We start from the raw sequence: 23,600 nt of genomic DNA, 5'->3' as shown, positions 1-23,600 counted from the left end.
ATTCATCATAACCTCAAAAATCATCGATCATACTGCATGATGGAAGAGATAGGGAAGGGTTGGCCGGAACCTAGCTCTAGAGACTAAACACGGGTTCCACCACTTCAAGCCTCCAATAAGCAAAGTGGTGGTATTTCACCGGTTGATGAGAGTCATCTACCACCTAGTACTGCCTGGTAACATAGAGGGGCGGCATTTCTCCATGTGGTGTGGGCGCCACACCTCGACCCCTGCTTACGTTGGTTCACACCTGGGTGGTCACCCACCATGTACTTTTACTAAGACTAAATTTATAATTATAAAACACAATTTAATACGTTAATTTTTCCAAAAATTTATCCATTTCCACAGGCACAAAATTTGCTTCCTGGCATTGATAATTTCATATCCCATAATTCTACTAAAATCACACTGTGCTATTTTCATGTGTTTATAGAGGCGATGCAGCATCCTAAGCTGTCTTAATCTGCTTTCTTGAAATTATAACCCATTCCTTGGCTTTCAACAACTTTACCTCTCTCTCTCTCTCTCTCTCTCTCTCTCTCTCTCTCTCTTTCTTTTCCTCATCCAATTTAAAATTTAATGATCACTCTCTGCTAATAAATAAATAAATAAATAAATTTTCTGTTTATACTCCGGGACGACCAAACGGTCAGAGGAGTTCACAAATAGACAGAATACAAGAAACAACACCGTATTCAGCAGTCACGGGCTTGAACCCCGGTCACTCAAGGCACGTGTACTTATGCACCCGCGCGCCTGACCACTAGGCTACGGCGGCCTGTGTAATGGTTCTTGTACTGTCAGCACTATAATGTTATCTGCTTTGTGGGTGATGATCAAGTCTAGAATATTCTTGCCCCAAGTAGTTTTCCTTATATGCTGATATAAATTGTAATCATCCAGTTTATTTATATATTTTTTATCCCGTGATGAGTTTTCCATCCAATTAATTAGGAGAAAACTGAAATCATCCATAATAAGCAAATCAAACTTTCTTATCCATTTCATTTGCATGTAGAGACACTCTGTCATACTCTTCACTATCTTCTGGTCTGTAGATTACTCCCATTCTCATTATACTTTTTCTTCTAAGTAACTCACACCACACAGATTCTATACTAGTATATGTATCTTCTGAATCTGTAAAAGCATTAGTCATACTCAGGCTACTTTTGATAAGAAACATGACTCCAATCCCCCCATCTTCTATTTCCTTATCCTTCCTAAATACATTGCACATACCATAATGAAACTCATCATTCCTTATTTTGGAGTGGCACCAGATTAGCCATCTTAATCAGGAGTGAATTCATTCATTTTATTGAATGAATAGGAATACTACTGTAGACATAGTTAAGACTCTACCTTTAGCCAGCATGTGGCTGGTTGCTGGAACAAACTTCCATCTGTTGTTGTGGAAGTTGACAGCTTAAATAAATTCAAGGCTGAACTAGACAAAATTTTGGAATGAATGGATGGGTGAAATGGGAAGGGTTTTTTTTTTTTTTTTTGGTTGATGCTATTATAAGCTTGCTTTCTTGCATCATATACCTCTACTAATGCTAATGCTAAAAGACTAAATGTTCCTGTATAGTTTTCTACATTGGCACATCTCTTGAAGTTATTTAAGCTTCAAGCAACAGCTTCCTTTCATTCAAAATGTTTTCCTGAACCTTTAGATGGATTGAGGATAGAAACATTATTGAGAATGCAAAAATGGTTCAGGAAAACTGCTAGTTTTCCTGAACCATTTATACATTCTCAATAATACTGGCAAAAACTTGGAACCATATTTGTTCAAATGAATTCCATCTCTACAAAATAGATTCTTTCTACCGACAAGTGTGGACCATGCTAATTAAAATTTCCTCCAAAACTCTTGCAGAGTCGCTCAAGTCTTGAGTTAAACCACAAGGCTTTTAGTATATAATCCATCTCATCATGCCTGGGGAAAATTGCAGACACATACATGTTTTGACCTACTTGTGATATTTTTTCAGCATGGTGCTATATTATTATTATTAGCCATGTGGTGCAAGGAATCCTGAAGCTTATGCTGCACCAGCCAAAAGAAATTGCCGAGTTACCATGAGAGAGAGAGAGAGTCAGAAGTAGAAAGGAATCACCAATTAAGAGAAGAATGCTGATATCCAGCTCAGGACCTTGGGTGTTCCAAGCCCATACTTACCAGATGTGAGCCTCCAACAGCTCTTCAGCTCTTCAAAAGGAGCACTATTATTAATGTAGGAACTAATGATATTAAGCACAGTTCATGTGTGCTTAATATCATTAGTTCCTACATTAATAATAGTGCTCCTTTTGCCCTCCCACAAAATCTCACAATCTGTTGGTAGGATTATTAACTTACTCCTGAGAGCGGCCTATAGCCAAGCGGTCAGGAGAGGGACTGCAGTAGCACAAGCTCTTTGAGTAGACCAGGATTCAGGCCCCTGACTGCTAAATACAGCCGACCTGTTAACTCACACTGGACCAGCATGGCAGATTATAGTCCATTTCCCTCAACATGAACCACTGAGGAGGCTTCCATCCTGCAATGGATTGATAATGGCTGCAGTTTACCTTTATTTTATTTTATTTATTTTTTACTCCCGAGAGAGACACACCTTATATCAATTCAACATAATAAAGATTTTGCAATATTCACTGCCCTATACATATATATACAGTAGAATCTTGTTAATACAAACTTGGTTTATACAAGGTACTCGCTAATATGAAGCACATACCATTCCCCTGCAAAAGGATAGACTTTTCTCTGTGTGTTGGTGGTCCTTGAGGTTGTCAGACATTCTCTCAGATATGTCAACCAAGCTGTACTTGCTACCTGGGAGTCTAAAATGCTGATGGAACTGATATACAGGTGACATTCAAGTCAAGTGGACCCAATTTCGGCGAAGTCAGGATAATCTGTGATAGCCAAATCCTCTGCTTGCACCTTCACGATGGTGGGACTGTCAGTAATCCTGGGTATAACCTCAATGAACAAGCACACGGTGGGTGACCAACCAAGTGTGAACCAATGTAAGCAGGGGTCGTGGTGTGGTGCCCACACCACATGGAGGAATGCCGGCCCTCTGTGTTACCAGGCAATACTAGGTGGTAGATCACTCTCATCAACTGGTGCAATTCCACCACTCTGCTTATTGGAGGCTTGAAGTGTTGGAACCCATGTTTAGTCTCCAGAGCTAAGTTCAGGTCAACATTTCCCCGTCTCTTCCATCATGCAGTATGGCTGATGATATTTGAGGTTATGATGAACATCATGGCGAGATCCAATCTTCCATACATTTCGAGGGTACATCTCTAAAACGGTGTTTCCAGGCTGGCCGCTAGTGAGTACACCGGACCGAACCTATTGGTACCTCTTTAGGAGGCTTCCGGATCAGCTAGTATATAATCTTGCTACCTCTACTCTGCCACATAGTGACTGGAGGGAGTCTGGGTAGTGTGTATGTGGGGGCATTGTCTAGACCACGTTATTTCAAGGATCTGGGAATATTCTTACCATGTGTACAACATATCCAAAAATTTCATTACTTCATACAGCATGTCATCCCCACTCTTTCTTACTATTAAATGCACCATGAATTGTCAAACTAACAGAGAAAGGTTATCTGCAAAAAGATCTAACTCTCCAAACACTTCCTAATTCATTTCACAAATATACGTGGTCTCAATTCAAATCTCAATGATGTCCATTTCGACTTACAGTCTGCCAAACCTCGTACTTTTTCTGACAGAATATCAGATATCAGTTGATTCAACTACTGTTCAACTCAGTTGCCCAAACTATTCGCTGTATAATTCCTCTCCCCTCAAAGGTGGTACTTGTGCATATGTCCATTCCGATATTCCCTGTCAGAGACTTGGTAGACTGGAATCTCCTCTAACTTAAAATCACTCTACCTCATTGTGTCAAATTCATCTGTTGTCTCTACCGTTCTCCCAATTCTGCTAATCACTTGGAGCTCTTTAACTTCCTCTCTTTGCAACTTGACTTTCTCCAGTCCAACTTTTCTAACATTGAGGTAATTTTCCTTGGTGATTTTAATGTTCACAACTCCAGCTGGATTCTGGATTCTAGTCATACCGACCCAGCTGGTCAAGATGCTGAGGCTTTTGCAATTACTAATGACCTTGCACAGATAGTTTATTTACCTACAAGAATACTGGACAATCTTATCCATACAGCCAACACGCTTGATCTTTTTCTCACAAACAACCCTTCTAAGAACAGGGTCAAAAACAATCACCAAGTTGTGATCTGAGGTCCGTTAGGCACATCCGATCACAACTTGGCAATTGTCTCTTCTCCAATGGAGCCTTTTTCTCATGGCTATTCCCAACCTTGTTTTGTTTGGCATTACAAGAATTAAAAAACGGAATGACCTGCAAGATTTCTTTTCTTCTTTTCCTTGGTCGGATTACTGTTTCAAACCTTCTGATATCAATGTTTGCTCAGACCGTGTCAGTGAAATTATTCTTGTAGGAATGGAATGCTTTATCCCACACTCCAATTTAAAATCTTGTCCTTTATCTAAACCTTGGTTTTCCAATAAATTTGCTAAGGCTGTTCAAGAGAAGAACAATGTATATTGTAAGTGACTTGTTTCCAATTCTTCAATTTCATTTTTGGCAGAATTACTTAACAAGTAGAGGTCACTGTTGAAAAAAAGCCATGAATTAGGGTTAAATTTGAAAGAGTCTGCAATTCTGCCCAGACACGATAGGAGAGAGTATATGATGAGAGCCTTGTCGATCAATTCGACCCTGGAAAGATTGTGCAAGGCTCAAGGGATAGAATTTTTTTCAGCCTGGTCTGTACTTGTAAACAGGAGAGACTGCTTCTACAGGGATGGGATACACTTAAATAGAAAGGGTGCAAGAATATTTGCTGATACTATCGAGGCAGTGTTAGGTGGGTCGGAAAACTGATAGCTTGGGGGGATACAAGGACTAATAGATTAACAGTAGCCACTGGCAGAGGTGAAAGTGATTCTTGCACTGCTTCTATTGGAATGAGCAGCAGCCTGGAAAACAAGATGCAGGATATTTCAGAGATTGCTGGGAGTTACTGCGGTACAAGTAAACACATGGGTTGTGTTAGGGTAGCTAAGAATAGGAACAGGTGCATGTATACTTGCATGTACACCAATGCTAGGAGTTTGGAAAATAAATTTGATGAATTTGAGGTATTGCTCAAAACATCAAAGGCAGATATTGTTGGGATATGAGAGATGTTGTGTAACACTGATATAAGGAATGCAATGTATACAGAAAGGAGAGGAAGAGAGGAGTGATTATGATATTAGTTAAGAAACACAAAATCCAAGGAAGTGAAGCCAGTCGACATCGCTGGACAGTGCAGTGTTGAGTCAGTTTGGTGTGACATAAGCATTCGGAGATCAAAATTGAGAGTAAGAGTGTGCTATAGGCCTAATAACTCTAATGATCATAATAAGAAACTGTACAGGGAAATAAAGTGGGCCAGTAAATCAGAGAGTCTTATAATGGGGGATTTTAATTTCTCCAATATTGACTGGAATTTGTGGGTTGGTCACTCACACACTAGCAAGGCTTTTGTGGATTTATTGGATGATTGTTTTCTACATCAGCATGTTCGGGGGGCAACTAGAGGGAGTAATACTCTTGATCTGATTATCAGTAGTGATTCTTCATGCGTTAAGAATCTGCAGATAAAGGAACTACTAGGTGTCAGTGATCACAGTGTGCTGAAGTGGGATATATTCAAAGAGGTAACAACCATCAGGGGTTAAGGGAAGGGTTTTTGCTTTCATAAAAGCGACTATGATGGTCTGAAACAGTATTTAAATTCTATACAGTGGGACCAAGTGATGATGTTACCAACAGCAAATTCAAAGAACTTATCTTGGAAGCTACTAGGCTTTACATACCAACTAAGACATATTGTTCAGGGTTTACGCCTATATGGATGTCAGTTGAACTAATGAGACATATGGCATAGAAGAAAAATGAATGGGATACATATAAATTAATGGGTGACATGGAAGCCTATGATAGGTATAAGCTGGTCTGTAACCAAGTTACAAAGGAAATTAGGCAGGCAAAGGCAGATTATGAGAAATCCTTGGCAAAGTATCCAAAGAAAAACAGAAAAGAGTTCTTTACATATGTAAACTCTAGAAGGAAAGGGATGAATCAGATTGATGGTTCAACGGTTGACACTCGTGCTCAGGTGGCTAACAAACTAAACGAGTATTTTGCAACTACATTCACACATGAGAAGTTATTCAGGAAGGGAAATACCAGATGTGAAGTAAAATCTGGCAGTGAGCGAGTTCATTTTGTAATAACTGAGAGGAAAGTGGAGGAGTAATTGTTGAGGATAAACATAAAAATGCCACCTGGGGTGGATGGGATCTATCCAGTTATATTAAAGGAGGCAGCAAAGGAAATAAGCAAACCCTTAGCCATAATTATGAGAGCTTCTTTGGACTCAGGGGAGGTACCCATAGACTGGAGATGTGCAAATATGACTGCAATTCACAAAAGAGGATCAAAGGCTGACACAAGTATTAAAGACCTGTGAGTTTAACTTCTGTTCCAGGAAAATTAATGGAGGCACTGGTTAAAGAAGCACTGCAGGATCATCTGCACAAGACTTCAGTTATAGCTCAGACAGAGCATGGTTTTGTTAAGGGATGTTGTTGTTTGGTTTTTAGGAGCATTAGCAACTAAGGCCATATTGCTCCGGGAATATGCGGTGGTCATTCCATGACCTTTCCTCATCCTCCGTATTTGGTGGTGACGGGCTCGAACACCGGTCTAATCAAGAAGCATGTGCTACGCACTGCTGCTCTTTCCCACCTGGCTACGGAGGCGCCTTTGTTAAGGGAAAGGTTTGCCTGACCAATTTGATTAGATACTATGATGCAGTCAAAGAAGAACTGGATGCAGGGAATAACTTTGATATTATATATTTGGATCTTAGAAAGGCTTTTGATACTGTTGCACATGGAAGACTGCTGCACAAATTGGAGCAGTGTGGCATTGGAGGCAAATTGCTGCTATGGATAAAGGGATGGTTGAGGGGGAGAAGACAGAGTGGTAATCAATGTACACTGCTGATCGTGGACTAATGTTATTATGGAGTCCCTCAGGGTTCAGTGTTGGGTCAATTATTGTTTTCTTTATTTATAAACGATATTGATGATGGTATATCAAGCTTAATGTCCAAGTTTGCAGATGATATAAAGGTTGGCAGGGTTGTTAAGGACACTACTGATGCTATGCTACTGCAACAGGATCTGGAAAGGGTGAACAGATGGGCTGAGAGGTGGCAAATGAAGTTTAACATTGACAAATGTAAAATACTACATAAGAGAAACAGCAACCCCAGAGCAATGTAGGACAGTGGTAGAGAATGAAAAGGACCTGGGGATAGTTGTGCAGGCAGATATGAAGTTCTCTGAGCAGTGCAGACGGGCTGCAAGAGTAGCTCATGGTGTCTTGTCAATGATATACAGGATTTTTTCTAGCAGGGATAAGGAGGTGATTATTCCCTAATACTAGATCAAAGCTCGCAACAACTGAAAAACAGTTATTAATCAGTCCAAACTAGATTTTGAACAGGCTAAGTGTAGAAAACTTGCTTCTTGCCCTAATGGTAGCCGAGCATTCTGATCTCTTGCCAAAGCAATTGGCCACAACTTTTGCCCATCTCTGCTCCCACCTCTGTCAAAACCAGATGGTTCTGTTGTCATTTCAGCCAAGAATAAAGCTGGTCTTTGTTAGCATCCCATTTTTCTTCAAACTCATGTATTAATGATCTTGGTAAAATGCCTCCTCAAACTAGATTTTGAACAGGCTAAGTGTAGAAAACTTGCTTCTTGCCCTAATGGTAGCCGGGCATTCTGGTCTCTTGCCAAAGCTATTGGCTGCAACTTTTGCCCATCTCTGCTCCCACCTCTGTCAAAACCAGATGGTTCTGTTGTCATTTCAGCCAAGAATAAAGCTGGTCTTTCTTAGCATCCCATTTTTCTTCAAACTCATGTATTAGTGATCTTGGTAAAATGCCTCCTACCATTCCCAACAAGCTCCATTCAATGCCTCCTGTTGTCTTCCATCAAAAGGATGTTAGAATGATTCTGACGAATCTCGATGCTAAGAAAGCTCCAGGTCCTGATGGTATTTCTCCACTTGTTCTCAAAACTTGTGCTCCTGAACTTACTCCTGTTCTTTGCAGCATTTTTTCACTTTCTTCTTCTAAAGGTGTTTTTCCTTCTGCTTGGAAATTTGCTCATATCCAGCCAGTTCCTAAAAAGGGTGACAAATCCCTCCCATCCAATTATCGTCCCATTGCAATTACTTCTACTCTTTCTAAAGTAATGGAGAAATCAATTAAATGCCGACTCTTAAACAACCTAGAAACCTTCCATCTGATCAACAATCACCAGTATGGATTCCATCGGTGTCGATCCACTAGTGATATTCTGGCTTATGTTACCCATTTATGGACAAATTCAATGTAAAAGTTCAGTGAAACCCAAGCGGTTGCTCTTGACACCTCAAAGGCTTTCAATCGTGTTTGACATAAAGGCTTTCTGAACAACCTTCCATCTTATGATTTGCCAACTGTTTTTTGTAATTGGTTATTCAGTTTTCTCTCTGATAGCTCACTGAGGTGATGGTAGATGGTTCTCTGTCTTCTAACTTCTCCATTAATGCTGGTGTCCCCCCAAGGTTCAGTTCTTTCCCCCCCACTCTTTTCCTCTTGTATAATAATGACCTTCTTCCATTGACTGGAAATCCCATCCATAGTTTTGCCAATGAGAGCACATTGCATTCCACTTTCCATTTTGAGAAACCTTGCCCTGCTCATTCAGCTTCAACTTCTCGAAAATCTGCTACCAATTCCTTAAATGCTGATCTCCAGATAATTCTCCAGTGGGGCAAAGACAACTTAGTTGATTTCAATCCTTCTAAAACTCAGTCTTGGCTTATATCTAGCAAAAAGGATTCTTCTGCTCCTATGCTTATCATTGGTGACACTCCGATTTCTAAGCAAAATGATATATCTCTTTTGGGGATTACCCTGACTTCTAATCTCTCTTGGCACAAGCACATTACAAATATTGCTTCCTCCACATCTAAAAAACTTGGTTTTCCTTTTTGCTCTCACCTTTACTTTTCTTCCAAACAGCTTTTCACTCTGTACAAATCATAAATTCGCCTTACCATGGAATATTGCTCCCACATCTGGAGTTGTGCACCCAAAACCTCTCTCAGGCTTCTTGATTCCGAACAGAAGAGGGCAGTTAGGTTAATTAATGATTTGTCTCTAACAGAATCTCTCCACTCACTGTCTCATAGATGTACTGTTTCTGCTGCATGCCTTTTCTACAGATACTTCCATGAGCACTGTTCTTTTGAATTGGCTTCTATAATTCCCGCTCTCTCTCTCTCTCAAAACAGACCGAACATGTGCCGCCACCAGCCAATATCCATTTATTGTCCAACTTCAAACTCACAGGACCAACCTTTCATCTTCCTCGTTTATTCATTCAACTGCCATTTTCTGGAACAACCTTCCTTCATACGTATTTCCTGAAAATTACAGTCTACAGAAGTTCAAGTCTAATGTCAACAAATATCTTCTTTCATCTTCTCAACCTCCAACCCAAGCATGGCACTAAGTACTATAGGTTTTAATACCTCTCGTATTTGAGGTTTTCATAAAAAAAGAAAAAAAAAAATGTAAATATCTTCGTTTATTACAAAATTCAGTTAATATGTATTACAAGGTTTGTTTTCACCCCATGAGAAATAAACATTGTTATTTTGTATGTTTAATACAAATCTTGGCACAGCTTGTCGATTATTGCCCCTATTACTACCTCTGGCTACCCGATTCCCTGCTTCCTGAAGGATGGCACTGACTTGTTAGAAATTACTTTTGTGTAAACAAAACCAGTTTATGGTAACTACAACATAAGTGCACTCTGAAAAACATCATTCTGAAAGATGGGATGTTAAATTAGCAAAAGAATAAAAAATTTTTTTAGTTGCTTATATACACTCCTTTGCTCCCCATGGGATTAAGGTTGATTGTAATTGTTACGCTATTTCAAAGAGTCTTTTGATACAGTAATCTATTTTTTGTGCTGTTTTATCTGAGCTGATGTCTTTTTCAGAACTTGTCTTTAAATTAATTTGAAGTTTGTTTATATTAAATCTCATCTAGTAGTGTTATGGTTACAAAACATAAACTGACAGAATTAAGTCTGAAAAATTAAACTGAAAATTATACAACCAGCAGATAGGATTGAACTTAACAACATCCCTTTACTTACTTTATCTACAATACTGAAAAAAAAAAAAAAAAAAAATTAAGTGCGTGACACTGGAGTGGTGATAAAAAAACAAAACAAAAAGGAAACAATTCCTGGTTCAAAACATGAGGAGCTTGAAACAAAACGTTTCGAGCTGTACCAACAAATGTGTGCATCTAATTTGCCAATATCAGGTCCGATTTTGAAAGAAAAGGCAAATTATCTAGCTCAGTAACATGGAATTAGTGACTTCAAATACAGCAGTGGCTGGCTCAAAAGATTTAAAGACAGGATTAACTTAGTTTTGCAAACTGTCTGTGGCAAGTCTGGATTAGTCGACAAAGAAAGGCCTACAGACTGGCTGTGTTCTGTACTGCCCAATTCTTGAAAAATATGAGGCAAAGGATATTTTTAATCTCAATGTTACAGGTTTATTTTATAATTTGCTGCCAAACAAAACGTTTGCTGTTCAAGGAAAGTCTTGTCATGGTGTAAAATTAAGTAAACAAAGACTCACTGTTCTGTTATGCTGCAATTTAGATAGCAGTAGAAAACTATGCCCACTTGTAATTGGTAAGTTTTCCAAGCCAAGATGTTTTAAAGAAGCTAACCAACTTTCCTATGATTATGTGGCCAATAGAAGTGCTTGGCTTATGGTCAAAATTTTTCAGTTTTGGTTATCAAAAGTGGACAGAAGAATGGCTTCAGAAAAAAGAAACATTTTGATGATTCTAGATCATTGTACAGCAAATTCTGCAGAGACACTTAAGTTGACAAATATACGACTGTTGTTTTTAATCTCCCATTATCACCAGTTTTATGCAACCAGTGGATCAAGGCATTATTTATAACTACAAGAGAGCATGTAGATCCTGCCTGATAAGATACTTGATCCTCAACATAGGAGGGAGGGGGGAAAACAATTTGCAGCTAAACTTGAATGTCTTGGATACTACCCATAATCTTGTTATTGCTTGGGACAGTTCTGCATCAAGTATAATAATCAACTGCTTTAGAAAAAGAGGCTTTGGAGAGAAGAATATCACCGAAAAACAAGGTCTAGCAGACGAATGTGATAGCAACATCGAGGAAGAGAAGAATTTGAAGGTGCATATGAATTTTGTTGGAGAATTTGAAGAGTTTGTGAAGATGGATGATGATGTTGCTACGACAGCAATGGCAACACCAGAAAAGCTGCTGAGCACCAAGAAAAACGATGGTTTTTGTTACCAAGATGCATTGAGCATAATAGAGAATGTGTTGGCCTGCAGTAACGTTTAAAATGAATAAACAACTATTGCATTTGATAATGTTTATGCTGTAATCAAAAAGTTAATGGATTCCATGTCTCCTTTTATATTAATATTGATTATTTTTACTGTGATATTAAAATATTGTATATATCAAAGTATACACTGTACAATATTTTCATTTCTGTTAATTGCTTTTCTTTTAGTTTATCTTAAAAATAAAATAAAATCTTTAAAAAGTACATTGTTCCTATTACTGTATTGTTAGACAAGGCTTTTGTTTTTATAATTTTTTTTATTCTTATTATTTTTTTATTTTTATTATTTTTTTATTTTATTAATTTTTTAATATTATTATTATTCTTAGACATATAGTATGTTCCAAAAAAACCCCAAAAAAAAACAGTAAAATTTTGACACTTTTGGGGAGACCTCGTTATTACAAAATGTGAAAATTTAGATCCCTTGAACTTTGAATTAACAAGATTTGACTGTTGTGTGTGTGTGTGTTTATTTATATATATATATATATATATATATATATATAGAAAAATGTTTATTTTTGGTGTATTGGGTAGGGGTGCTCACCTGTCAATTCTAATTACGATGGAAAAAATTGAGAATGTCAGCAAGGTAAAAGCAGATAACCTAAAATTAAATTAGATTAGATTAACATAAAAATAATAATGATAATACTGATGGTACCTAAAGTAGTGGGTCCTAGGGCTTTAACTACTTCTTCAGATGGACGGCACCACAATAAGCAGGGTCTCTGTTTCTGTTATGATGTATACATGTGAAATGTATACATCATAGCCCACCCAACAGAGACCAAAAAGAAGGAATAAAATTCAAACATAAATATATAAGTTAAAAAGCTAAAACAATGCCAATTAAATCTAATTAAAGGAAAAATGAATGAAAGTTTGAATTCAAAAAGACCAATGCATGAAATTTCAACAAAGTAACTTTAGATAACAGAATAAAGTCAGGTTAATGCCAACTTACAATTTGCTTAGACCAAAATTGATGAAGTTAGCTACGTATGATGATTACAGAGCAACATCAGAGACCCAAAGATGAAAGCCAACAGTTCTCTCTACAGTATATTTATATCAGTTGAAGTAACCGCGAGTGAGGGGGGGGGGGAGAATAAGGTGTGAAATCGTCAAAGTGAACCATACCCGTGTGATGGGGAAGTAAGCAATTAAATAAATGAGGCAAAATGCCAGCAAAGAGAGAATCAATGACTAACAAGGTAGTGCAGAAAAGACACTAAACTTTGTTTAAGAAGAAAAAAGGAGCAATAGCATAGCATCTCTATATTGCTTTCGGCCAGCCTAATTGCGCACGAGAAATAAGTTGCAGTAATTAAGGACAGTAGAAAGAAATTGGAAGAAGGGGATTATAGTTATGCTCGGGTTGTCCGGTGTTGCTAAACCTATACAATAGTCGGTCCCTGGATGGAAGATTGGACAAATACCTCATATATTTAAATTAGTATTGAGGAAATGTAAAGAGAATAAAAAATTTAAATACATATAATAATGTCGACAAAACTTAACAAAACAGCGAGCAGGACATCACAAAACACAATACCCCCGTGCATAGCCAATCCATGGCCACAAGCTTTCTACACCATGGGATACGACAGAGGTTAGGGAGTATATAACTATACATTATGTACAGGCCTGAAAGTAATATATAATCAAACAACAAATATGTTGTTTATATCAAAGTTGTAGTTTATAAGTTTTTTGAATTTTATAATATTTATTGCTTTTTTGAAATGATGGTAGAGGAAAGCTGTAGGGAAATTATTGCATAGCAATTTATTATGGAGTAGTTTGTTGTTGTCAGAAAAGAGACTATTGCTATTGCATACTGTTGCAATTCTGATGCATTGGGAGAGTATTATGTTAGCATGTACTTTTTTAGAAATGTTACAGTGCCAATCGGTAAGACTGTCTACATTAAAGCTTAAAGCATCTCTTTTATTGTATATGTTCATTGTGGTATGAGGGCTGTTGATACTGATATCGAGGTCTAAGTAATTGGCTGAAAAGTTGTCATTATTTGTTTTCTCCAGAGTAAGTTCTGAAGGTTAAATATCAGCAAAGTCCTGTATAAACATAGTTTAGTTGAATACTAAGAAGTCATCAATACATCTGTAAAGTTTTATGTCTGAGGGTAGAGAGGTCTCAGACCAGTATAGATATAGGTTAGCTAAAACACAACTAGTGCGGCTACCCATAGGGGTACCTTTGGTTTGCAAGTATAGAGATTTGATATCAAAATGTAGTTATTGCAGACAGAGATTAATGAAATTGTTCCAATAAATTGAATTACAACCAACAATATGTTTGTAGTTATTGCAAATTTCTTTCAAGACTGATTTTAAGTTAGTTAGGTCTATGCTGGTGAATAGACTATTGAGGTCAAAAGTTTGCACATGAGAGATGTTGTCAGTATTCAGAGCATTAATAACTGGTATATTGTTATTAATTATTCTACTATCAGGAAAGATGTCCATGATAGGTTTAAGTAACCTTTCCAAAGTTTTGCAGGTTTATGGGCATAGCTGTATTTTCAGGAAGTAATAAACCTAAAGCTTATAGGGTTTTTGTGGAACTTGGGTTGAAATAAATATAAGGAAAATTGTAGTTATGAAAGATGATTTTAACTTTCTTGCTGAAAGCAATTAACTTCTTTGTAATGATAGTGATGGACTCACAAGTGGCTGTTGTTAGTGATGGACTTACAAGTGGCACTGGAATTTAGTTCTCAATTTTTTCCATGGTAATTAAAACTGAGAGGTCAGCACCTATACCCAATACACCAATAATAAACATTTGTCAATATTTCATTATGGTTGTCGGGTATTTCTACTATAACTAGTAGTGTTCAGATCTATAACCCAGTTTAATAATTTAACACTTATTATATTATATATATATATATATATATATATAGACAAATGTTTATTTTTGGTGTATTAGGGGTGCTGATCTGTCAATTCTAATTATGATGGAAAAAATTGAGAATGCCAGCAAGGTAAAAGCAGATAATCTGAAATTAAATTACAATAACATAAGAATAATAATGATGGTACCTACATGAAATAATGATGGTACACATGAAAAACTCCTTTTCACCATTCTTTTCTCTCTTAGTTGCTAATTATTTCTCATGATTTGCCTTTGCCAACTGAATCATTCCTGTGGTACTATTACAGATTAACTTGTAGCTGCTATAGGTTTCACTGCTTTTTCTTGTTCTGTAACCATCACATGCCATCTTTTTCTCCTTTATTAGACTAGAGAGCTCACTATTCATCCATCTCAGCACCTGCTGTATTTTCTTAATGGTATATATGTATGCGTGACTAATGTAAATATAGGTTTAAAGGTATAGTATAATTCTCAATGTATGTATGCCTTATTTCTCCAGCTGATAGAGGCTATGTAGCATCTTAAGCTGGCATTAGCATTAGTAGAGATAAAACACACAATAAATCAAGCTTATATAGCTCAGCCAAAAAAAAAAAAAATCTGTTTCACCCATCCATTCACTCCAAAAGTTTGTCTAGTTCAGCCTTGAATTTATTTAAGCTGTCAACTTCCACAATGACAGATGGAAGTTTGTTTCAGCACTCAACCACCCACTGACTAAAAACAAATTTCTGCACATCTATTCTACAACTATCTTCCTCAATTTGAATTGATGTCATCTTAGGTGCAGACTCTGCAGCACTGAGCTTGCTCAAACCATTCAAGGCCTTATACACATCAATCAGATCACTTCGCAGGCTGCAATTTGCATAACTTAAGCCTTTCTTTGTAACAGCAACCCTTTGTTCCACTCACTAATCTCATTGCCCTTCTCTGTACTAGTTCTAGCAGCTCTACATCTTTCCTAAAATGAGGCCTCCAGACCTGTAGGCAGTACTCAAGGTGGGCCTGGCATTTGCCTTATAGCATTAGCATTAGTAGAGGCATTTGATGCAAGAAAGCAAGCTTATGCAGCATCAGCCAAAAAAAAAAAAAAAAAAAAAACCCACTTCCACTTCACCCCTCTGTTCGTTCAAAATACCTGTCCAGCTGAGCCTTAAACTTATTTAGGCTATCAACCTCCACCACGAGGGATGGGAGTCTGTTCCACCAACCAACCACCCGCTGGCTAAAGGCAAATTTCTGCACGTCTATCCTACATCTGTCTTTCCTCAATTTGAATTTATGACCTCTCAGGTGATTTTTCTGAGCTAGAGGAAGAATCCCATCAGCATTGAGCATGCTTAAACCATTCAAGGCTTTATACACCTCTATCAGATCACCTCGCTGGTGCCTAGTCTCCAGACACTGTAATTTGCAAAACTTAAGCCTTTCTTCGTAAGAGCACCCCTTTGTTCCATTCACTAATCTTGTTGCCCTTCTCTGTACTCGTTCCAGCAGCTCTACATCCTTCTTGAAATGAGGCCTCCAGACCTGTATACAGTACTCTAGGTGTGGCCTGACCATTGCCTTATACAATGGAATAATCACCTCCTTATCCCTGCTGGAAAAATTCCTGTATATCATTGACAATACTCCATGAGCTACTCTTGCAGCCCGTCTGCACTGCTCAGAGAACTTCATATCTGCCTGCACAATCACCCCCAAGTCCCTTTCATTCTCTACCACTGTCAGTGTAGTACCACAGAGTTGATACGTTGCTCTGGGGTTGCTGTTTCCCATGTGTAGTACTTTACATTTGTCAATGTTAAACTTCATTTGCCACCTCTCAGCCCATCTGCTCAACCTTTCCAGATCCTGTTGCAGCAGCATAGTGTCAGTAGTGTCCTTGACAACCCTGCCAACCTCTGTATCATCTGCAAACTTGGACATTAAGCTTGCTATACCATCATCAATATCATTTATAAATACAGAAAACAATAATGGACCCAACACTGAGCCCTGAGGGACTCCACTAATAACATTAGTCCACGATGAGCAGTGTCCATTAATTACCACTCTCTGTCTTCTCCCCCTCAACCACCCCTTTATCCATAGCAGCAACTTGCCTCCAATGCCACACTGCTCCAATTTGTGTAGCAGTCTTCCATGTGCAACAGTATCAAAAGCCTTTCTAAGATCCAAGTATATAATATCAAAGTTATTCCCTGCATCCAGTTCTTTTGTGACTGCATCATAGTATCCAATCAAGTTGGTCAGGCAAGACTTCCCCTTAACAAAACCATGCTGTGTCTGAGCTATAACTGAAGTCTTGTCTAAATGATCCTGCAGTGCTTCTTTAACCAGTGCCTCCATTAATTTTCCTGGAACAGAAGTTAAGCTCACAGGTCTATAGTATCCAGTCTTCCATGTGCAACAGTATCAAAAGCCTTTCTAAGATCCAAGTATATAATATCAAAGTTATTCCCTGCATCCAGTTCTTTTGTGACTGCATCATAGTATCCAATCAAGTTGGTCAGGCAAGACTTCCCCTTAACAAAACCATGCTGTGTCTGAGCTATAACTGAAGTCTTGTCTAAATGATCCTGCAGTGCTTCTTTAACCAGTGCCTCCATTAATTTTCCTGGAACAGAAGTTAAGCTCACAGGTCTATAGTTACTTGTAACTATAGTAACTATAGTTACTATAGTTACAGGTGTATAGTTACTATACTTACTTGTATACAAGGTGACAATCATTATACAAGGTGATAAACATTGTAAACAGAGTATTCAATGAATATATTTTCTCACTGTTAAGTTATTAAATATTATTATGCATTGAAGTTGGAGAAGTTTGACTTCTGGGAGGGCTTACTGATGGAACATAGTTAAGAAGGCTAAGACCCACCGTGGGTTGTAACACCAGAAGAAGAAGAATTATTATGCATAATTAACATTATTAAATGATCATATAATTTGTATTAAGGCCCCATACGGCAATTTCTTTTATCAACTGTTTCAGTAGTGTTTAGCAGTGTTGAGGTAAGATGTCTATCTGCTCTCAAAATGAGGTGGAAAATTGCCATAGCTGTCAGAGTAGCAACACTTTTAAATAATTATTAGAGTGCTAAATATAGTACTAAACATAGCACTAAAATATAGTGCTGTAAATATAGAGTGCTCTCTTAATAATATTGAATTTTACTTTAAGCTAATGATTTTTTTTTTTTTTAAATTCAGGGTTAAAATTTTCAGTTTATTGTTTAGCCTTATACAACTTACTGGTTATATTATATTAATTAGTTGGTGTTTACTGTTGAAACTTGTAGTTATCCATGAGTTGAGTTTTTAGAGGTAGGTAGTTAAATTATAAATTTTAATATTATGATTTTTCAAACTCTTATATGAAAATATTTACTTTTTCTAAATTTATTTTCTGTTTATGTACAAGGGCTAAACAGACACTTAGTTCTTACTTGACAAAAATTGCTGTTTGCGTATGTGTTCAAAAAATTTGCTGCTTGACAAAAAAAATGCTGTTTGTGTATGTCTGTTCAGTCATGCCTACACACGTACAGTCTAGTCAAATATGGTACCCTGCTTGGAGAATTGGTCAAGGATGGAGATTCATTTATTCATTTTGTTATTCGTTTTCTTAATCCAAAAAGCATGCAACCTGTCAACAGTCACTGTCAATTGGAAGAGATGCATGTCCCTAAAGTAAAATCCTTAAAACAAGTGTGTTCTAGCACAAGGAATTAACAAATAGGTCAGACAACTGCAGCGATGAGCAGCAGTATTAATGTTATAGATTGAATCAACCACGAATCAAGTGAGTTGAGATTTCATTTATGTGATGAGTTCGAAGTACCCAAATTGACAATTCATAGAATCATGAACAAATTGGGTACTGATGTATAACCACAGTTTATTTTTTAAACTTTCTTTTCTATTCCAAAACCTGTATGTACTAATCCAAGAATTGGATTAGTACACACAGGTTTTGGAAATACATATGGGAAGCAGTAATCCCAGAGCAACGTATCAACTCTGTGGTACCACACTGACAGTGGTAGAGAATGAAAAGGACCTGGAGGTAATTGTGCAGGCAGATATGAAGTTTTCTGAGCAGTGCAGATGGTCTGCAAGAGTAGCTCATGGTGTCTTGTCAATGATATACAGGAATTTTTCTAGTAGGGATAAGGTGGTGGTTATCCCCTTGTATAAGGCGATGGTCAGGCCACACCTTGAGTATTGTTATACAGATCTGGAGGCCTCATTTTAAGAAGGATGTAGAGCTGTTGGAACAGGTACAGAGAAGGGCAACAAGATTAGTGAACGGAACAAAGGGTTGCTCTTACAAAGAAAGGCTTAAGTTTTGCAAATTATAGTGTCTGGAGACTAGGCACCTGTGAGGTGATCTGATTGAGGTGTATAAAGCCTTGAATGATTTGAGCATGGGATGGGATTCTTCCCATTGCTCAGAATAATCGCCTGAGAGGGCATAAATTCAAATTGAGGAAAGACGGTTGTAGGATAGATGTGTGGAAGTTTGCCTTTAGCCAGCAGGTGGTTGATTGGTGGAACAAACTTCCATCTGTCGTTGTAGAAGTTGATAGCTTAAATAGATTCAAGGCAGAACTTGACAAACAGTTGGAGCTGGTGGATGGGTGAAATAAGGGTTTTTTTTTGGCTGATGTTATATAAGCTTGCTTTCTTGCATCATGTGCCTTTGCTAATGCTAATGGTTCAAGTTTCCTGTGAAATTTTTCTCTTCTCTGAACTTTTTTTTAAATTTTTATTTTGGTGTGATTAGTCTATCTAAATTCTGCTGAAAAATACTTCCAGTTACATTTTTTTTTTCAAATTTTCTCTACTATTATCAATAGATTTTCTGGAGAAATATCATTTTTGTATTGTTTCTGTTTGCATTATGTCCCTTCAAGGTGTGATGAGTTCCAAAGATTTTTATGGGTGTTCACAAGGAAATATGCTTTTGCATGTCTCAGCAACATTTTAATTGAAATGCAACAATGAGGAGGGATGGGAAAGTTTCTGGAGCATACTGTAATCAGAGATGAATAACAATTACATCACAAACCAGACTGATTATGCAAGGATATGAATTTTATCATGCAGAATAAGAGTTTAATCACATAATGGGACAATTTTTCTAACTTCCTTAGTGATTGCACAATAAAATAATTAAAACTTTAGCCACCATTTATACAAAAAAAATTAAAACCTAAAAAAAAAAAAGGACTTTACCAGTAATGCTGTTTTTTTTTTTTTTTGTATGTAAATATCAAGAACACAAATAAACCATAACACTAAATATTCGCACACAAGTACCAACAATATTAAATCTACTTGCCTCCTCTTCCCACAGGCGCTCCTCTAAAAAAAAACCCCTGAATATCAAAAGCTTATTATGCTACTGTTTTCTATTTTAAAAAATTTGGTAACAAAACTGAAGAATGAATATTTAGAAATAAAACAGGACTTTACCAGTAATGCTGTTTTTTTTTTTTTTTTTCGTATGTAAATATCAAGAACACAAATAAACCATAACACACAACATACAAATAACTAAAACTAAAAAGCTGTGCTGGTACAATACATTAACAAGCAAAAACTAAAATGAAATACTATAAAAAATGTATATGCAGTTACTGTATAATAGCACATAATGTTCTTGCAAAATAACTTAAAAATATAATATAATTTAAATTATGTAAAAAAATTATCTTCAAGGTACCTGACAAATGTGATGCTGGCATAATAACTTGATAATAAGTTTGTGTAGTCAGATCTTGTAGAACATCATTAACTTTAGAAGTTTCAATCATTTCCTCAGATTTTAATATCTTCTTAGTATTTATGACATGCTCTTTCTGACATGGAGATTCTTGAGTCCATTTCATTTCCTTGCTTTCAGATGTAAATTGCTCTGAAATATCACTAAGTTTTTTTTTTAAACTTCCTTTTTCACTCACAAATTCTGTGTTTAATGATTCACTGCTTGTCTCAGTCTCCTGTGAAATCTGTTTTGCTTCTTTGAACAATTTTTGATTTTCTTTTGGTGTAATTGGTCTATCTAAATTCTGCTGAAAAATAGCTTCGGTTATGGTTTTTTCAATTTGCTCTACTGTTATCAAGAGATTTTCTGGAGAAATATTTTTTATCGTTTCTGTTTGTATTCTATCCCTATCTGTTGAAAACATTTCTTGGCTAAAGGATTGCAGTAATTTGTCCTCAATTTCTGTTTGTGACTGTTCCTTTTGAATTAAGTGTTCCTTTCTCAACTGTGTAGATATATCTTCTTTTACACTTTGATTATCTACTTTGCCCTCAGAATTACCTTGTTGTTCTATTTCCAATGTTTTCTGTGTAACAATGTCTGGCCACATTGATTTATCTGTTTCCATAATTTCTTTTATTTTGCCATTTTTACTGCTTTGACCTTGAGTTACAACATCATTTTCTAAAACAGCAGGCAGCTTTTCGGTTTCTTTCTCATTTTCTTGTATTTCTTCTAATATAATACGCTGTATGGCATTTTCTTTAAGGGGCTCAGATACCACATTGATTTCTAGTGTTTGTTTCTCTTTAAGATTATTTTGAATTTTGAAATTATCTAACATATCACTTTTTTCAATATCTATAAAAGACTTCCTTTCTAACTGGTCTATCCCATTATTTTTTTCATCTTGAAAAGATACCAGTTCAGGTAATTTCTGAATCATCTGCAACATTCCTGATGATTTTTGTTCATTCTCTGAATGAATACTAAATATCTGATTTTCCTCTGATACCATCATTTTCTTATCAAACACTGGTGTATCTTTTAAAATGGCAATGCTATGTTTCTCTTCACTTGAAACAATACCATCTTCTTTTGTTAGAGACATTTTATTTTCATTTTTTTCATTTTTCAAAATTTCCATGGATGGGAAAATAGAATTTTCCTGTGTTTTTAGAAACATACACTCTTCTTTTTTATCATCGACATCTGGAGTAACTATAATATCTGAAGTATGCAAAAAGTCATCCTGCTTTATAACATGTTCATCAATGGAATCTGAAATATCTTTCTGCAGTTTCGTTCTTTCTTGACTAAAAATACAAGTATCAAAAGTTTCTTCTTTTTCATTTTCTTCATTTCTAATCATTCCCATTTTGTAATGCAAATGATTAATACCCTTTTCTTGTGCATCTACTTGTTTTTCTGAAATACCAATTTTGTCTGCCACAACAAACTGAGACCTATCTTCACTCTGTAAATATTGTAGATCTCCTTTTGGTTTTTCCTCTGTTTGCAGTTCAGGTTCTAATTTTTCTAGCTTTATGCTATATGACGTTTCACCAACTTGCATTTCAGGAAAATATCCTTCACCTTTCTTTTCTTCTATTTGTTCAAAACAAATTTTTCCTATTTTCTTTTGTTTTTGTGTTTCTACTGGCAAAATTATCCTTTCATTTTCAGTCTTCTGTATCATGCCATTTATATTAGCTTTTTGTGTTACATCATCTTTAATTTCAAAATCCTTTAGTTTCATTTGATACGTGTCAGTCTTTTTTATTGCTTCTTCATACTCCTTTTGCATCCCTACTATTTGATTTTTCTTATACATTTCTTCTTTTATTTCATTTTTTTCATGTATAAGAGATTTAACTTCCATTTCATGTGGCATGTTTATTTTAAACTCTGATGCTGTTAACTGCAATTCCGTTTCATCTAGATATTTTTCTTTTATCTTAACTTCTAAAATCTTACCTTCATCATCTTCTTTTATAAGTTTTTCTTTTAATTCAACTTCGGTTGGCAATGCATTTTTTGTTGCACTGTGAGATAAAGCATTTTCATTTTGTGCCCTTTGCCTTTCAAAGTTTTCAAAAGTTAAATCTTCAGTTTTAGTTTCTTCCTTTTGATCAACTTTCTTTCCTTCCTGCATAATGTCTATTTGTTCTGAGTGAGCTACTCTACCTTCCAGATGTAATGCACCTAATATTTGTTCATCAGATTTCATTACCTCTTCTTTTACTTCGGTTTCTATCAACTCATTTTTAATTTTCAATGAAGTATCTTTTAAAACAGTACTCTCAATTCCAAAGGTAGACTTCAACTGTATTTCATCTTTTTCACTTAGTTCCTTATAAATTAACTGCTCACATTTATTTTCCTCTGTACTTAGTTTCTCAGTTTCTGATAAGTCTTCACAATACTGACTTGATACTTTTGAATTTAATGTTCTTATGCCTGCCTCAATTTCTTTATAAACTTGAGCATGATCGTTTTCTAACTGAGATGATGGTGCAATATTAATAGGCATATCACTAATTTTAAAAATTTCATCAGTTTTACCTTCTCCAAAATGCCCTGTTTTTGAACTATCAAAAGGTTTCAAGTCATATTTATCTTCATCTTTGCCATTTCTTACTAGATAATTCAATTTTTTACTCCCATTAATTTTAAGTTCATGTTCAAAATGTATATATGGCACTGGAACAGCAATTAACTCCATTTGCTTCTTTTCTGTTGGCTCTTTTTCATCTTGCATATTTTGTAACATTTCACTTTCTAGTAATCCTTTTTTCTTCACTTGGACATCACCTTCTAGAAATGAAATGTGAAAAAAAGAAAAGAAAAAATTGGAAGAAAATAAATAATAGCATAAATGCACAATACATACTGTATCTGAATATTAGCATGCTAAATGCACTTAAATTATGTTCTTTAAAGAAGCAATACATTTAAAATAACCAACATGAGCTCCACAGGGAAAGTACATTTCACAATTTTCATGCATCATTCACCAATTCGTGCAGTATTACATTAAATAAAAATAGTAACAAAATATTGATAAATAAATAAATAAACAAACAAAATACATAGCAAACACTCTGTATATGTGTGTGTGTGTGTGTGTGTGTAATACATATATACAGGGTATTTCATACATAACACATGGACCATACTTTCATGATCAATTTAGGACCTGAACATAATGAGAAAAGCTTATAGGTCTCACATGCCTAATTCTGAACAGTCATGAAGCTATGGCTGCTTGAATTGTAAAA

At 36.1% G+C, this 23,600-nt stretch overlaps 1 protein-coding gene across 1 annotated transcript in view; it reads right to left on the bottom strand.

The window, feature by feature from the left end:
- Nucleotides 1-23,600, bottom strand: part of LOC150088120 (uncharacterized) — a 1,786,788-nt gene that overhangs the window by 381,891 nt on the left and 1,381,297 nt on the right. The window contains exon 34 of the mRNA XM_090370030.1: nt 20,278-23,136. Coding sequence (XP_090226156.1) covers nt 20,278-23,136 — 2,859 coding nt within the window. The remainder of the gene's footprint in view (nt 1-20,277; nt 23,137-23,600) is intronic.

Source organism: Mastigoproctus giganteus, chromosome 3 (genome assembly GCF_048544385.1).
Source record: "Mastigoproctus giganteus isolate SK-2022 chromosome 3, ASM4854438v1, whole genome shotgun sequence".
NCBI lineage: Eukaryota > Metazoa > Arthropoda > Arachnida > Uropygi > Thelyphonidae > Mastigoproctus > Mastigoproctus giganteus.
This window is presented reverse-complemented; position numbering and strand designations above follow the sequence as displayed.